General features: G+C 43.0%; 1 protein-coding gene across 4 annotated transcripts in view; it reads left to right on the plus strand.

Moving 5' to 3' along the window:
• The window catches only part of LOC102109176 (uncharacterized), a 31,070-nt gene extending 13,798 nt beyond the window's left edge, over nucleotides 1-17,272 (plus strand). For all 4 annotated transcript variants that reach the window (XM_014250492.2, XM_088059833.1, XM_014250494.2 and 1 more), the window contains exons 3-9: nucleotides 4,036-4,197; nucleotides 6,751-6,937; nucleotides 7,696-7,850; nucleotides 9,107-9,133; nucleotides 10,584-10,702; nucleotides 14,533-14,657; nucleotides 15,158-17,272. In XM_014250492.2, coding sequence (XP_014105967.1) covers nucleotides 4,036-4,197; nucleotides 6,751-6,937; nucleotides 7,696-7,850; nucleotides 9,107-9,133; nucleotides 10,584-10,702; nucleotides 14,533-14,629 — 747 coding nt within the window. In that variant the 3' untranslated portion in view covers nucleotides 14,630-14,657; nucleotides 15,158-17,272. The remainder of the gene's footprint in view (nucleotides 1-4,035; nucleotides 4,198-6,750; nucleotides 6,938-7,695; nucleotides 7,851-9,106; nucleotides 9,134-10,583; nucleotides 10,703-14,532; nucleotides 14,658-15,157) is intronic.
• Nucleotides 17,273-17,359: the final 87 nt, after the last annotated feature.

Here is a 17,359-nt window from a genome sequence, read left to right on the forward strand (position 1 = left end):
GCTTCCAGTGACAAATGCTTCCCACTCAGCCTGTGGCGTCACTAATTGGTTGCTCTGATCCCAGGATGGGAGGTTTGTAGTTACATTCCCTGTACGGTGGTGCAGTGACCATGCTGCCTGTACCAGCCACGCTCACATGGCAAGAGCATGCAGTGAGGGATGTATGGCAGGATGGAGCACAGAGCCCAAAACTACCACAAGGAAAGTGAAGAGCATTGTGTGAAGCACAGAAAACTAAGGCAATGCAAGATACATCAGTGAGCATTTGTCTGAACGAAGAAAAGCTTCCCCTGCAAACTGTCTGTCATCTTCAGCTCCTGCTGCCAGGTCCAGGACAGTTCTCCATTGAGCCCAGCTGTAGAAACGCACATCACATGCATCCAAGTGACAGATAATGGCTGAAATGAGGCTGGACAAAGTGCTGACCAGATGATCAGACATTTTGATTATACGCAAGTTGGAGAAGAGACTTGAAAGCAACTCTCATTATTGCAGATTCCTCTGAACTTCAAGTCTTCGTAGTGATCAGACACTGCAGTGAGCACAATGTTCCCCTGAGACAAGAGGACAAGCTCCCATCTCTGTGAGCTGGGTAGCCACAGAGGAAAAGATGTTGTTTACACCAGTCAAAATATTGACTAGAGGGCTCTAGATAAGCCAAAGTTCTCAGTGAAGATGCTGATCCTGTATTTTTAAGCTTCCTAAGAAATCTGTGGGCCAGGACAACTGTCATGGTTTATTGCCCGGGACACACATACTGAAAACCTGTGCCCAGAACTTAGTCAGGTGAGCACTGACAAGGGCAGAGATCCCTCTTTGGTTACACAGGTGTACAGTCAATGTAGTGCACCTTAACTCCTCAGGGTCAAAAAAGGATAATGTGAGTAACTCAGCACAGCATAGCTGGGAGCCTTTAACTCTATTTCTTCCAGATGAGGATCTGGCTTAGTCTTATACCTAAAAGCAAAATCTATCATGCATTTATACATTACATTCTTACTTTCCCAGAGAAGCTTTAACCATTTGATTCATAAATTGTGTCTTTATGGTCCTCCACATCTTCACCTTACAGAAAAGTAGGCAAGATATTTTTCCTTCTTCCTAGGCTTCATCATCTCAAAAATGGGCACACTGCTTTTGTTCCAACATTACTTGACAATTACCATGTCGAGAGTAGTACAAATTTCAATCATGAAGCTTCAGCTGGGAGGACAGAGAGAATGGAAGAGACATCCTGGAAAATGTTTGCAGTTTTCCTGTGGTTGCTGACTCTTCACTACTTGCATAAAACTGTATCACAGATGCTGAGAGGACAAGAGTTAGACCAGAACATGACAGACCAGAGTCTGTGCTGCATTTTACATCACCAGAAGATAGCTAGGGGTCTTTAGGTATTTCCAGTTTATGAAAAGAAAGTCTTTGAAGGATTCCTATAGAGACCCTCTCTGTGCTATTGTTTTGGATGCAACAGCTAAATTACACAAATATTCTCTATAGAACACCTGCCATATCTGAGCAATCCTAATGCTTACCAGCCCTGTGGCAGGTTGAAGCACACACCTAAAAGTTTTTACCATTGCATTCTGACCACCGAAGGGCCTGGCCCTGCAGAAATGAGCAAGCACTGGAGTGTCTACCTAATTTGTGCTTTCTGAGATCACTTCAATAAAATGCATTTTAATTTGCTATTAAATAGCCCAAACTGCCCTAAGCAGCCTCTGGAGGCTGGCTGTGTAACAGGGATCTTCAGCATGGTTGAGTCCAACCATCAGTCTGGTTTAGGTCCTCTACAGGGGTAGATCCACCTTGCCCCAACACCTGGAACAACTACTCTATACCTTTTCCCTCTCATTTTCTGGGCACCTGTATTTACTCTCAGGAGTTAGAGATTCTCTCTTACTTTTGCTAAAAGCTGTTTTTTTTTTCCATGCTCGTCCCCCACACACCTTTGCTTTCCAGTGCCTTTAGCCCCTAGACACAGAACACGGAAAACCAGGACCATCTTCTCTCCTCCCCCTGCCCATATTGCCCTACAAACCCAGCAGCCACAGACATGAAGCATCATGAAGGACTGTACAGCATCAAGCAGAGGACAAATATGGAGCAAAAAGAGGTCACAGTCAAATGCTCCATTCTTTTTCTCCAATCTAAGTTAGAGCCAAATATTTTACTTCATCCCATTCTCCAAGACTTCATCTGTCCTTTGTAGCCTCCCCTTGTGTTTTCACAGCTATAATGGGTTGGATTTGGCTCGGTGTCTCCTTAGGGCAATACAGGCATGCCAGCAGGCATGCAGTAGCATACTGGCAGGAAGGGGAGTTGCTAGATGTGCAAAAAGAGGGTGAAGTGTAGCAGAAAGCCTGTATTTTCAGGGATAATAAGGAACTTCTGACTATCCATTGGAATAGTGTATAAAAAAAGACTGTTCATTTTGGGACAGCTCAAAATGGCCAAATTTTCACAAGCTGATACCCATGTACTTTCTGAAAATTATACTTCTGAAGCTGGGCACCCCAAATCCCTAGCTGCTTTTAGATATGTTTATTATAGTGCTTTTGATTCAATCTTTTCCCACCAGATACCACAGAGGCTTTGTTCTCCCTTGGGGTCCTGTGGCTGTGCCCCTTCCCATTGCACAGCCACAGTAAATACTCAGTTTTATGGCTGAGTAACTTTTATCTAGCCACCGCTTCTTGCAGGCTCTGCCTGAGAGGAAAATAAAAGCCATGAAATGAATGACTGCTTGACTTGGAGTCAACAACCTCTGTCCCAACTTCAGACACAAAAGCATCTGGATTTAATAATACCTGTTTATAAATAACGTTGTATCATCATTTGTTTAAAAAGAAGTAAATCCTAATGTTGATTATTTTTGAACACACCATGAGCTTTCTGACATAATGAAAAGACAGGAAGAGTCCCAGGGTTGGCATTTCCCCAAAAATGTAGATTGTTGTGGGAAAGGAGACAGAGTAAGCTTCCTGCTTTTGTAGAGGGAACTTATTTTTTGAAGTAAGATAAACTTAGAGCATGGCTTTTGTAAAGATCGAGGCTTATTTTACTCACTGATATCACACACACATCAGCAGGCAGCGCCAAGGTGGAAGTGAGCCCCTGCATATGTTTGTTAGCAGCACGTTTGACACAGTCTGATCACGGCACAGGGGAGGACACTCCCTGTGCATGGGCAAGTCCTGGCACCAGAAATGGTGAGGTGCAGAGCAGGAGGCTGGGAAGCATCATTGCTTTTCTTCTGCCATAGGATTATTCTCTGTCTCCAGCACTGCCCTTGGCTGAGCAGCAGTGGGACTCTGGCAGGTCCTGGGTGAAGAGAAATCAGTGGTAGAGATTATACTTCCACAGCCAGACAGCAAAGTTGATCCTGCGAACTTTCTTCAGGTATCCCTTCAAGACTGAGAAAGTGGCAGCAGGGATGTTAGCTGAGATCTACTAAAGACTAGTGGAAAGAAGTTTTTTCACTTTGGCAGCTTGATTCAAGTACCTTTCTCTCACAGACACACCAGTGATGAGGGCCAGAGTACAAAAGTGCACCCCCAAGTTGGTCACAACTCAGCAAATCAATGCAACCTGCAGATATGTGCCTTTGGGTAGGAGCCAAGCCCAGCTTCAGTACACATTAGTGTGAGTTGCACTGAGGATTATGGGCTAAGTGAGCCACACTAGCCCCAGCTATTCACAGCATACAGTAGAACCATATTTGTTTGTAAGGCTTCTGTGGCCAGAAAAAGACAAATATTAGCCTGGGAGGTGGAACTAGAAACAAGCTGTCATGAGGTTTTCCTCTGCATCAGCCTGTGATCAGTCAGAAGAATCCCTCTGACAGTAGAAATTGCTGAGCAATCCAGAAAAGAGCTTCAGCAAGTAATGCTGTAGCACAAATCTGTGGCAAGACCAAAGCCCCTTGCAAGAGGAAGCCTGACTTTATCACAGGACACATAAGGAGTGTGCAGGGCTCTCAGCTGCTAGTAAGAATTGCTCTGTTACTCCATGGTCCAAGATGCATTATTGTTGCAGGTGAACCAAAGTAACAGCAAAGCCCTGGGATCTGGTCTGGGATACCTAGAACACATCTGCCAACTGATTGAGAAGATTGGGCAGCTTCAGGAGCACAACCTGCGTCTCCAAAAACAAGTGTGCAGCTTGCAGAAGGAGCAGAAGATGAGTCAGATAAAAGAGGTAAGCAGACACCACAGTATCTTCCATTGAGCACTAGAGTAACACAAATAAGAAACTCAAGGCCCAAACAGAAAGTCCTGTGTGCAGGAAGATGCCAGTTTTCCATATTCAACACCCACCTGGGCTGGGTACTGTGGTCTTCAGGGAGGCCTCACCCACCAAAATGGGTTTAGTTTCCTGAGGCTGGGCTTGAGTTTCTGTTCTTATTCAGTTTTGTTTCCCAAATGTGCTTGCTTCTGTTGAGTTAAAAAGCACCCTCCTCACCTCGTGCAATGGCCTGCTCTAAGTCAGTAACTTTCTTTTTACAGCTGTAAACTTCCTAAGAACACATCTCTCCTCAACACTTTCAAAACAAAATCCACAGAGCTCCTTAGCAATTGTGTTTTGAACTATAAGATCTTTCATTTCCTTCTTGTTTCAAACTGTCAAAATCACAGAATTTTTCACAGAACAGACACAAGGGGAAAGAGATCAGCAATACTATGACCCAGCTCCATGCTTTTTTTTCCCCTTCCTGTGCTCCTGAGCTGCCAGATTAAGAATCTCTGACATTAAACCATTTCAGTGTTCCCATTTGTCATTTTAATCAGACAGAGCTGAAAAATTTGAGTTAAATTTGCAAATAATGTCAGGGTCTTCCTAGCATTTCCATCAGTATTTTTTAATCCCTGTGTATTTTATTAAGCTCTACCCCACTTCTTCTTCAGTCATCACACGAGATTTCCATCTTTTTTCCTCCCTTGCCTTGTTGTTTATTTTAACACTCCCCAAAGGAACAGAAAGGGTTTATCACACTCAGCTATTTCTTCCCAGCTGTGCTGTGGTGAGTCTTTTATTCTCCTGATAGCGTCATTGTTCCCCTGGTGCTGCTCTCCCACCTGCTGGGACTGGATCTGCAGTAGGTGACTGACTCCTCCTCAGAGCCAAAGCCAAGTTCTGAGTCAGGTTGCAGAGCAGAGTAGCTTGTCATTTCCATGTACCCATCTCTCACACTCACAGGAATGCAGCCTCCTACATAGAGCCTGGGAATTACTAACACATTTCCTGAAGCTTTACAACTGTGAGTCATTGCTCAAAGTAACTCTTCCAAGCTGCAAACTCATCTGATATACGTGCCCCTTCCCCAGCTCCCACTGAAATGAAAGGCACTGTGCTTGCATTTAAATATTCGAAACTTTGATCTTTTTGGTACTTCTGAAGGTCTCTCAGCAGTGTCTTCTCAGATGCATTTGTCTCATACTGTTCAGTGGAGAATTGGATCGTTAGATATAACATTCAGTGCTTGCAGCGCAGTCTACAAAACTGGTTGCTCTCAGGTATCCTGTGGTGCCTGCATCTCCTGTATTTGAGCAGCTCTCCATTATTTTGTTCTTCAGTCATAGCCCCTCTGAATAGAAGAGGAACACTGCTACCCCATTTGCCATGAAACTGGAAGATTGCCATCCACAATTTGGAGAGCATCCAAAGACTCCTTTACAAACCATGTTCAGTCTCCATGCAGACTATGAGCATGGAAAGGTTTCCATGTCCCAGACATGGCTAGGGAAGACACAACTCCCAAAACGTGGGATTAGCATCATATTAAGCGCTGGTCATGAGGATTGTAGATAAGCAATGCTCGCAATGATGTTCTTGAGAGGTGCACATACATCACCACTGAAATGATGGCTTTGATCCTGGGACACAAATGGAACACTGCTGCTCCATGTCCTTTGCTTTACAGGGAAATCTATAGTACCATGGGCCAAAACCAGCATCATTCAGCAGATTTTCTAAGCATCTCCCAAAGGTATAGGTAAAGCAAAATGCCACACTGCTGTGACAACAGATCCAGATGAGAAGTGACATTGAAACTGTCAGTTGCTTGTGGGTCTCCAGAGGTGCTAAACTGGTGTTGGCCTGTCCTGGTTCCAGTAAACAGTCTGGTTCCCTTTCTGCTTCAGCTGGATAAAGCTCTCCTTCCTTCCCACCCTACTAAACTCTTCTGCAATGTGGTTGTGCAAAGTAGAAAATTTCCCCTTCTTCACCCCACCAGCAGAAGTAGACTGACTTTTAAGTACCACATACAGTCAATATGGCTGGTAACATGTAAGAAAACTGTGGCATCCCATCAATAAAAATACAAGATATTGTTGTCTGTGCATGCTCCAAAACAAATAACATCTTAAAATACGAGTCATTGTTATAACTGATCTGTTTATTTACACTAATGCCTTAGCTGAGCAGCTCTCTGTTTAGAAACTTGTATTCAGTTCCTTCTGAGAAACAAACTGAAAAGATACTGAGTATCAGGCAATTTAAGTTAAATGTTAATGAAGCCATGAAAGCTCTGTATTACCAGCTACAGGTTGTTCAGCCTTTTAGAGAATTAAGTAATTTGTCTGGGTTCTGGTGGGTCCCAGGACAAGGATGGACGTCCCTGGGCTGGAATGTTTACAATTAGATTTACAACTAATTGTAATTTACAACTACAATTAGGGTAGTGTTGCACCCCCTATTACCTTGGGCTGTTGCAGCCTGAGAGCCTACATACTTTCCTTTTGTCTGGTACAGGAATATCTTCTACAGCATTGCTCCTGTGGAGCTGCCAGTATCTTCCTTAACTCATATCAAGACATGAAAACAAATTTTGCTGGGAGGAGCAGACCTCACAGCCTCTTGGTTCAGACTGGAAACCCTTCTGATCTTTCCATCATCCCAGAAATAGGAGCAAACACTGAGAAGCTGAGCAGCTGCAATGGTGAGTTCAAATACCTCTAACCTGCTCTTCCATTTGCCACCACTTGGTCAAACAAGCTTACCAGCCACTTTCTTTTCCCTAGGAAAGACAGCTGGGAACAGGGCAAAGTTTTAATAGAACTGAACTCTAGCTGAAATCCAAGAGAAGCAATTTAAAACACACTGTGTATACCTAAGATTTTAACACTGGCTGCTTCATGCGTGTGAATTGGGTTTTTTTGCTTTCCAGCTGTGGCTGTAAAGATTAGGACAAATGAATTATAAAACAGGTCTTTTGGAAACTTATCATGCCTGAATGAGACTGTTAGCAGAGCTCCTCTCACCCAGGCATCTTTGATCTAAGATGGAAAGCCTTATGCCTGTCTTCTACCCTCTCAAGTAGGCACAGAACACATTCCTGGAGGATGACTTATTCTATAGACCAAGTGGAAATAAGCCCCAGCTGCAAAGCTTGGATCCAGAGACCAACTTTTCCAGAAGGCTGAGAAACACTGGGCTCAGCCTACTGATGATAAAACCAAATGAAAAGTCTGTTAGATGTGAACCAGCTCACTAAATGAGGCTGATTGGTTTATTTCAAACCTTGTATTTCAACTTGTTTCTAGTACCTGGTGAAACACAGAACAACTTATTGCAGGTTCTTATCCCATCTTTAAGTCCTTAGGGTCCATCTGAAGTCATAAATTGCTGCCAGCACTGCCCAGAGGCCATCCTAGCAGGATTTTCTGCTAAGAAATAAATCCTTGCATTTCATTGCAGGAAGTGAGAGATACCTGGAATCAGGAAAGAGCCAGCCAATGGTGGGGCTCAGGAAGTCATCAAACAATAGGAACAACAAGGAGAATGAGTTCAGAGAAGTTGGGACTGTGGCTGAGGGACAGGCTTTTCTGTCAAAGGATTCTGCAGTAAGAAAGGTGAGTGATAGACTTGGAACCTGAGTGGTACCTGTGGGAGAAGCAGAGAGAAGTTCTGCTCAGGCAGGTCAGAGCAAGGTGCCAGGAGTGCAAGTCAACCCTATCTGCTACTGAGTGGAGCTGGGCCAGCCAGGATCAGGGGGGTCTGTGTCCCTCTGTTGTCTGCTCCCAACCTTAAATGAAGAAGGACAATGTCTTTATGCCAAGAAAGGCACAAAGGGATCACTGGTGTAGGGGAGAGGAGCACTGTAGACAGCAGCATGGAGTTTAGTCCTCACCAACTCCAAATAACTTACTGTGTGGACTCTGTCCTAAGTATCTCCACTTCTGATGCTAGTGAGATTAAACCAAGCATTCATTAACACTAGTAAAAATTTTAGTGGGTCAATCCTTAGCTGGCCACATATACCAGACTGGCAGCATATCAATGTAATTAGCTCCAGTCCTCAAAGCATGTTCCAGGGAATGTGTTTCAGCAAATCTGTGTCACTGAAGTCCAAGAGAGCAAGAATGAACGCTTTCCACTCCCTTTCTTTCCCATTGTTTGTGTTTGCATCAGCACTTTCAGGTTCCGGTGGGGTTCAGAAGTGCTGAAATGCCAGAGCAGAGACTCTAATCAGAGTATTCCCAGCCTTGCAAACAGGAAAGAGGAAGGAGTAGGTCTCTCACGGGAAAGACCTCATGAAATTTCCACCCTTAAGTTGCAAATAGGTCACAAATATTTCAATGAACTTCAGAACCCAAATTAAGGCTGAAGCCTGAAAGGTGCTCCATGCTCTGTTGTGTGTCTAGCCAGCTTCTTGAGTATTTTAAGCATGTGGGAAGTTCTGATGACTTCACAGGACTGTAGAACCAAGGTCCATGCTCTTTAAACTGAATCCTCATCCTTTCTTATTACATCACACCTTAGTATTGTCACTTAGTATTGGATTTTGTATCCTGAACATGAAATGCGTGATTTATTCCTACAGTGCAGGTACTATGTGGGAATTTTGTCTGTTACACTCATCCCCAGGCTACGAGGTACTATAAACATGAACTGGCAGTTTAAATACAAAAGAGAAGGCAAGAGGTGGAAGGAGAAAGAAGGGATTATCACACATGTGAAGGACTGAGTCTAAAAAGAGATAAAGGACTCACCAAGGCTGTGGCTACATTCCAGGGCAGAGCTGAGAAGAGAGCCTAGTCTGTTGCAAATGCTAGGAGATGGTCTCACTGTCTTGGTCTTTAACAATGTGTTTGCCTTTTGTTTTCAGGCTCTGGACATCAGCAAGAACACCTCGGTATGTACTACCTTTGCAGAATATATTTAACTTGTGTCTACATATTCAGAGAGTACATGCACGTGGTGCACAGCATTGTATGAACCAAAGAGGTTTCCTCATCCCTGAGGTTTACTCTCATGGACAACAGAAGCATCAGCTGGCCTGGGCTTTCTGTGGTATCAGCAGTGCTGCTTGTCTGAGACAACACCAGCACAACGAGGGACTAACTGCTAAGGCCTCTAAACCCTTCCACAGTACACATTAATCAGAGTAGTAAACACAGAGGTTTGCTATTTCCATGAGTAAACAGTCTTGCTTACAGGCAATTAACCCAATAGCACTGAATCAGGTGTTGCAGTTCTCAGCTGAGCCATGACCTCATCTGAAGTTTGGAACTGAAAACTTTGCAGATTCCCAAGAAGAACTATTGCAATCGGCATTGCTGGGGCTAATAAGTGTGGCTGGGCAGGTGCCAGGTTATGTTCTCAAGGTGGCCACAACTCCTGTACTAATGGCTCTGCTGGTGGCACAGCAGCACCAGCGCACAGTGAGGAGGAACCTTGGGACAGGGCAGAACAATGGCAGGAATGTGAAAATAATTTGAGAAATTCACTGAAATGGAAATAATTTCTCACCATTATGCTAGTTTTGGGACATGATAATTTTTGTTCTGTTCCCCAGGTTTTCCAGTCATCACTTTAGGAAATTTAAAACTATATTTAAAAAAACCCAAACAAAACATTACATTTTTTACTCATAGCTCCATTTAGTTCACGGGTCCAGATGATCCCGACCTGGAGAGAAGAAAGATTAGAGATGGCCTCCTGAGACTCCTTGACCTCCTGATAATCTCTATTAGCATTTCAAATGTAAGGGCCCAATAGCTGTGGCTTGCTGACCAGGGAAACAAAGGCTTGATCTCTTCTAATTCATGATCCACAAAAGCTACCACCTTAAAATAGGCTGATACCAATGCACCTGGCCTAATAGAAAGGATAAGAGAGTGAAACTGCTTTTTTGGTTTTTGTTGTAAAGGCCCCCTGGTGCATGTGAGTAGGTAGGAAACCAAACCCATCTTCTCTTTTAACACAGAATGACAATAGGGTAAAACGTGCCCTTAGGCAGCTACTCAGCATTCACCAGTGAGGTGCCCTCACTCTCTGAAATCCTAAATCAGAAAGAACAGCAGAGTCCTAGGCAGAGAAATGCTACCAGACAAAATACAAAAAAGATGGTATTACTCAGAGTTCATCCATCCTGTCTCCTTGTGTCCTGTATAGGTGCAGGCTGGCCACTGGGCATCATTGTGGCGTTAAAAATTATTTTGTGGGCCCTGACCCCTATCTGTCTGAAATAAAGAAACTTCCCTCTTCCCACCACCCTGGAGTACCCCAAAATATCATATGTTGACCAGATGAATTCTGCCAGTAAATTGCCTTTTAAGTTGTGGTTTCTTTTTCCTCCCTAGGGTGAGAGCCATGCTTGGAGGAGAATGAGAGATCTTATGAGGAAGACACGATTGACAAACCAGAGCAAGCTGGGGCTGTCCTCTGCTGCTCTGAAGAGGTCCTGCCCACAGTTGTATAGGTGAGAGAACGCTGTGGGAGATTTTCATTTAGTGTTGGGAGGAGGTGGTAGAAGGTCTACCTCTCATTGTTGCTGCCTGGAGAAGACCACTCCTTACCTTATTTCCATTGCATATGCTGGTCCTGGCTAGCAGCAGCATTTGCTTCCTTAGTACCCAGATGCTCTAGGATCCCAGCTGGATGTTACCCGTGTGAGAATCATGGAAACATTAGGGTCTCTAAAATAAGGTACTTCTCCCCAGTAGGGCAAGAGGATGATGACAACTAGTCAGAACCATTCTATAGCCCAATTATTTGTCTTTCTGCTCCCTCTTAAGCATTGCAGTCTGCTTTTCCACCTTTCATCCAGTGGGACAGACCATATTGTACTTGATGTGTGCTGGGATGGGACAGTCAGGATCAGCTGGATGGTTTTTGTCAGAGGAAGAAGAGATGAAGTTTGCTGAATGTGTGCTCGTGGGTGGGACCTCTTCGTTGCTGTAGATTAATATTTGGGTCAAATATGAGGTCTTTCTATTTCTATTAAGTGATTCATGCTTCTCCCTTGGGCAAGTTTGTCTACCAAGCTGGTTGTAGCCTGGTCTCTGAGCTAAACTGTGTTGCGTGTGTCCATCTGACACTTCTGCCAGCTACCCCTTGCACAGATATTCCCTGTGCACTTGCCAAGTCCTCCCAGCTAGTCTGGTGAATTTGGAGTGTTTGTGTATGTAATCAGGTAACAGGAAGAGCCTGGGTATCTTAGTCACCAAAGCAGGAGCATTACGTGGAGCTGTGCACCTCCCTGTATGTTTTTTCAGCTGAGGTCTCAGTAACCTTCAGCGGAACAGCTTAAATGTGCTTAAGCCCTCCTCCCGTTTTAGAGGGGGTGATGGTGGGGAAACAGCAGTTATTTAAGCACTCAGGAATGTTCTATTGTTCCCCTTAAGACAGCCTGTACCTACCTTACAAAATGCATATGGGAACTGGGAATCTTATAATTACAGCTGGAAAAAAAACCCTCTGTAATACATGGAGTGACTTTTCCAGCTGGGAAAAGGTTGGTTGGGGCCCAAAGCACACGTAACAGGACAGCTTCCTCCTATTGTTTGGGAAACTGAAAGAAACACAAAGCAGAGGGAGATCAAACAGTTCCATCTAAAATAGATGGTGAACCAGCTGGGGAAAAAAATACAAACTCCTGTGAACCTTCCCTCTAAACCTGAATAGAACCAGCACTTTTATTTGGGTTTCAGAAAAGTTCTGTCTCTGTAATCTTCTGCTTGCCTCATCTCTGCAGCACAGAGGATAGCACCAGCACTCCTTGCATTAGAATTGAAGGCTAGGTCCTGAGCTGCCTTAATTGATGTATTTCCAATGAAGAGTCAGCCCAATAGCTACTAGCAGAAATTCTAGCTCCCTAGAAATTAGTCTCCTAGAATGGACAACTACTGCTATCATGGAAATGCTGTACAGTGGGATGCCAAATACACAGTTTTTTTGCCTGTCTGTATCCAGGCATCTTCAGAGCTCTTGTTCACTGATTGTTGCAGGCTGTTTTCAGTGGCTGATGAATGGCCTTTTCTTCCACTAATTTTCTTCTCCCATATATCTACATAAAACCCTTGCCTCTACTCATGCCCCTTATCTCCTTCCATTTCCTTTTCTCCTTCATTTAGTTCTTACTCCCCAGCCCAAACTGAATTTGGTCTTGCTCTTTTTACCCTGAACCCAGAAACAGCCATATTTCTGTTCTTTTCACTGGTGTGTGGAAAGGTTTGGCACCTTGTTTATGTGGCAGTTTGGATATGCAGTTGCCCTCAGGCTCCTATGAAGTAAAAAGTTAGGCTTAGTGGATCAATGACAGACCAGCAAATGCTGCTGGACAGAAAGACAGACCCTTCCTGTGGCAGTACCAGAATGATAAAGCAATAAAGTCTCATGCATCTGCAGTTTTTGGCAAAGCAAACCTTGAAGCCCTGACACTCTTAGCATTTAAAGCCACTGTCTTTGTTATAATTTATGAAACATGTTTGTCCTGGCTCCTGGTCCTGTTTGTACATGCACACATATGGAGTTGGCTGGCTTTTGCTTACCCGAGCTTTCTTGGGCTCCAGGTCTTGCACTGGAACAGGCTGGAGCCTGGTGCCCTGTATTAACATACAGTTCTGAAGGAGTCAGAGATCTGTTGCTTTTGACACCCAGTCCCACTTGAGTAATTTGGACAATTAGAGAAAGTCTCTTTGTTTTTGTTTTTGTAACTAGGTCAAAGCAAATCCCCTTTCATGCTCCTGCTCTGTGTATGATGAATGATCTGCTCCAGGGTGGTTATTTTGTTTTTCTTTTCTGTCTTTTTTTATTTATTTTTTTTTAACATCTACAAAAGAATTCTCATAGCAGAGACAACTTGGTTCTTCTAGCAGGGGAGAGGGGAGGCCTGCCAAGGTAAACATACTGGCACAAGACTCAGTGGTTTGTCATACATTGTTCTAAGCAGGCTCAGGTTTTCATTTCATTTTCTTTTTCCTGCTAATACGTTTGCTCCTGCAAAGCACCATCTATTCTGTGCAAAGAACCAGAACAGACGGATGGCTGACTTCATTATGGTGTTGTGAACTTAAGCAGCACATGGTCCTCCACTTTCCAGGGCAGGATCTAATGTAGGAAGCTTTGGGCAATCCCCTGACATTGCAGTGCAGATATACCCATCTGGGTATCTATGGGAGCTGTAAGTTTAATGCAGATGCATGGGCATGAGTTAACCTCATATACAGTATTTTTCATGGTAAAGATGATCATTTCAGTTTGAAGCCACCAAAAGCTTGCTGCCTTATGATGCCTACTTTGTGGTTAGTGTGAAGTAAGCTAGCAAGGACAGTGCAGTTCTAACATTACAAAACCCCATCTTCAATACTGTGCAGTAAAGGTTGAAAGGGGCCCAAGAACCTCAGACTCGGATCCAAATTATGTTCTTCACATAGAAGATTAATACTAAGGTGTTCTCAACCCTGTGCTCAAGGTTGAGAAACCATCTAAGAATTAAAGAACATTAAGACAGAAGATTGACCAGTCCATTGCAAAAGAACTAAGTGCAGAACAGAACATAAAAATGCACAAAACTTAGAAAAAAACCAAATAGTAGTTCATAAAATAGTCTACATCACATTAGTGAGGACTTTGAGTAGATTTTTCAAACTGAAGATTTGAAGTAAATAGCTATTAGCTATTTATTTTTTGTAAAGAACTTTCAAATATTGATTCAAAAAAACCAAACACCAAAAACCAAACAACAGTTTTTTTTTCTTAAACAGAACCTCTTTTAAAGATGTGTCTAGGAAGTGTTTCAAGGAAGGTTTGTCTCTCATAAGCTCTGGAGGCCTGAGCTGATTAAGTCATTTCAACTAAACAGAATGCATTATACTTGTTTCAAACATATGTAAGAAATAACTAACAAAAAATTAAGCTGGAGACAGTCCATAGCAGCTAGCTTAGTGTTGCTCTTCAAAGCACTTCATTTCTTACTTACTATTTTAGGCCAGAAATTTTAACTTCCCTGTGACATTCAGCCACAAGTCTATCCCCTGTCTCCCAGCTAGGCAGAAAATACTGGCTGCTCTGAACAAAAGGATGTTTGTGTCCATCCATTACAATGTGGCTCCCTGCCAAGTGCTGCATCTTGTGGCTCTCTTTTTGGATGTTGCCACAAATATTTGGATAGCATCTGTTATGGAATTTCAGACTGGAGAGGGGGAAGCTGTATTGAGTATAGCTTAGATGCATATGCACAGCATATTAAGAACACAGCCATGCATTCTGGACACTGTCAACTTCAGTTGTATTTTTCCATTTGTTAAGGCCAGATATTATGTCTTCAGAGCTGAGGAAAACTGAGAGGAACTCCATGATTGTTCTGGGACAAAATACAAAGAACGAAAACGTATGGCCTTTCTGATAATCTGAGTCAAATGGAGCAAGCTGAAGTAAGTAAACCAGCATGTGTTTCTTCGTGGGTTGGGGTTTTTCACCACTTCTCTGCACAAAAACGAGGCAGTCCTGTTCCTTCATCCAGACACATTCCAGCTTGCAAAGACAGAAACAGGTCCAATTTTTGAAGTTCAAATGATGTAGATTGATGCCTACTGAGGACTAGCCCATATATCTTCATTTTAATAGCTCCTCCTCAGCTTTTGGTTGGTTGCATTTTTTTTTTATTAACCCACAATTTAAAGGCAAATGTAGTCATACAGGCTACATTACACAGCCTTTTTACAAAACATAAAAGACACTAAATTAATTAATCTGCAGTCAGTCAAAAGACTTCCAAATAATAAGCCAATGAGGTGTCTTGGGAAAGAGACAATCTGTACATAATAAAGACTAAAAGAAAATCAGCCTCAGCTTCATCTTCCCAACTCAGCCCACAGGCTAAATACAGAGAAGCTCTATCTAATCTCATATTCACTGCCTGTTTCTGTTTCAGAAAGTCAAGGCAAGAATACCAAAGGATACAAAATCAAGAATCCCAGGGTTACTCTGCGCAATCTACATTCTACAATTGTCAACAGAGCAATTCTGAATTGAGTGTTGGAAGGGAAAGAGGGAAGGGGGATGTTGAGAAGGGTTTGTGGGCAGATACATGCTCAGCTATGTATGGCTTCGCTCCTAAATCTGAAGTGTACTTTAAAAAGTCAAGCCACAGATGAAAATTGCTGTTAGCATCTTGGCAACACAAGCAACAGGGACTTGTAACATTTGGAAATTCTTCCTCTTCTCTGGGCTGGGAACAGAATTACCTGAAACACTGAAGCCTTGAAACTACCATTACTTTCTGGAGACTTCTCCAACTGAAATAAATATTAGCTTCATGGCACATAGCATCATCTAGAGGAGTGCCAGAGACTCATTGCCCAGGGCAGATGTGGCTCTTGAAAGGACAGCCTCCTCCCTCTGGGGAACCTGAGTTGCAGTCTCTGTCCCCAGCACAGTTCTTCCCTTCAGACCAGCCTATGGCCAGGTGTGCCATTTCACTGAAATCCAACAGGAAAACAAAGTATGTAAAACTAGGGTCATTCCTGAATCCACTATTAGCGTCCCATCCTGTGGGCCTGCTCCTTCTGCAGAGGCCCCTGGACTCTGGTGCTACCCTGCACAGAAGTTGGCATTGTAGATTCTCATTGTAAACAATCTTTTTATTTTTCTAATTTTTTTTTCCTTTTTTTTTTTCTTTTCTTGTTTTGATGGGGGACAGGACACCAGGCTTGAATTCCTGCTTTTAAGTTCCATTGAAGTGCTCTGTCTGTGCAGGTGGGGGCCTGAGGCTGTAGGTGGGGCAGTACTTTACAGCTCCACCTTGCTCTCTCTATTGGGAAGAGTTGAGGAGAGCGAGGCTGCAAGGGAAAGTAATTCAAAGACATCCTTTATAAACAGGTGCTCTTTTGGGATACACTAACAACTGCGTAACACTATGACTGTGTGTAGTGGCTGCCTTATTGCCACATGTCCACTGCTTCCTGACTCAGGGAACAGGCAGTGCATGCTTCTGAAAGTCCCGTGATTGCAGAGGTCTCTGCACACTAGCTCCTATTGGTACTGGCAAAATAATTAATACACATGGAGTAAAGATTTAAGTGAACTAGCATTGCTTCATGATAAAGGATTGTTCTACCCCATAAATTATAATATAATTACATGTCAAGTAATTGCTGTTTAAAAATCCCTCCCTAATCCCAACTTGCCTGAGAACCAAGATTTGACAAGCTGGCAGGAATGATAAGTTTCAGCAAGCTTAGTCTTTCAATAACAGATGCTTTTCCCTTGCTCATCCACATCAGCTGGAGCCATTGGAGTCCTCCAAACCAGAGCAGGATCTTTTCTGGATTCAGAGCATCTCAGCCAGGCCATTCCCAGGCCAGTAGAGTTTGCAGGGATGAGTGAGGGCAGGGTTCAAGTATGCAGAAGGATTGCTACTGTTGTTACTTAGCATCTCAAAAAAAACCCCACAAGCACAATCACCAAACCCCACAACCCAAACCCCCATAAAAAAGTGAAAAAAAGGCTGTGCTGACTGAAGGTTAGCACCCTAAAGTAGGTGCTGTGTTTAATTTTTCAGTTGTAGCTGCTGGTGCAGGACTTGCTTATTCACTCTATATCTTGCTAGCTTCATCCAAAGCTAGAAAGATTTATGACTTGATTATTCTGTGAATATTCCATATATCTCCATAAATACAGGGGGCAAAAATCCTGCATTCACTTACATCCTCCATTATCCCTCCAGCTTTTTTACAGACTATACATAATGTGAATCAGTGCAAACTGAATTTAAAGTGTTTTAAGACATAGCATCATGAACAGGTATTTTCTACAACCCTCTCTATTCATGGTATAAGCTTGTTGAATGTTTTGTGTTTGGGTTTTTTTTGTATTTTTTTAACTAAAACTAGCACTCTTCTTTATTATAGCATTATATTAAATATGTTCATGTATTTTTCAGAAATAAATGTATTTATAATGTATAATATACTGTATAGTTCTGCACTCCAGGATCCATTGTAATCCAAGCATAAGAAATTTAATAAAAGCATCACTATTATGATAATTGTTTTCAATATTTTATTAATGAACACCTGGCTTGTAATAAAGCAACTGCTACACCTTTAGGGTGTCAGGTGAGCACAGCTACTCA

This window comes from Pseudopodoces humilis, chromosome 9, assembly GCF_049639895.1.
Source record: "Pseudopodoces humilis isolate 2021_Gansu_Grassland_sample_001 chromosome 9, ASM4963989v1, whole genome shotgun sequence".
In the NCBI taxonomy this organism is placed as follows: domain Eukaryota; kingdom Metazoa; phylum Chordata; class Aves; order Passeriformes; family Paridae; genus Pseudopodoces; species Pseudopodoces humilis.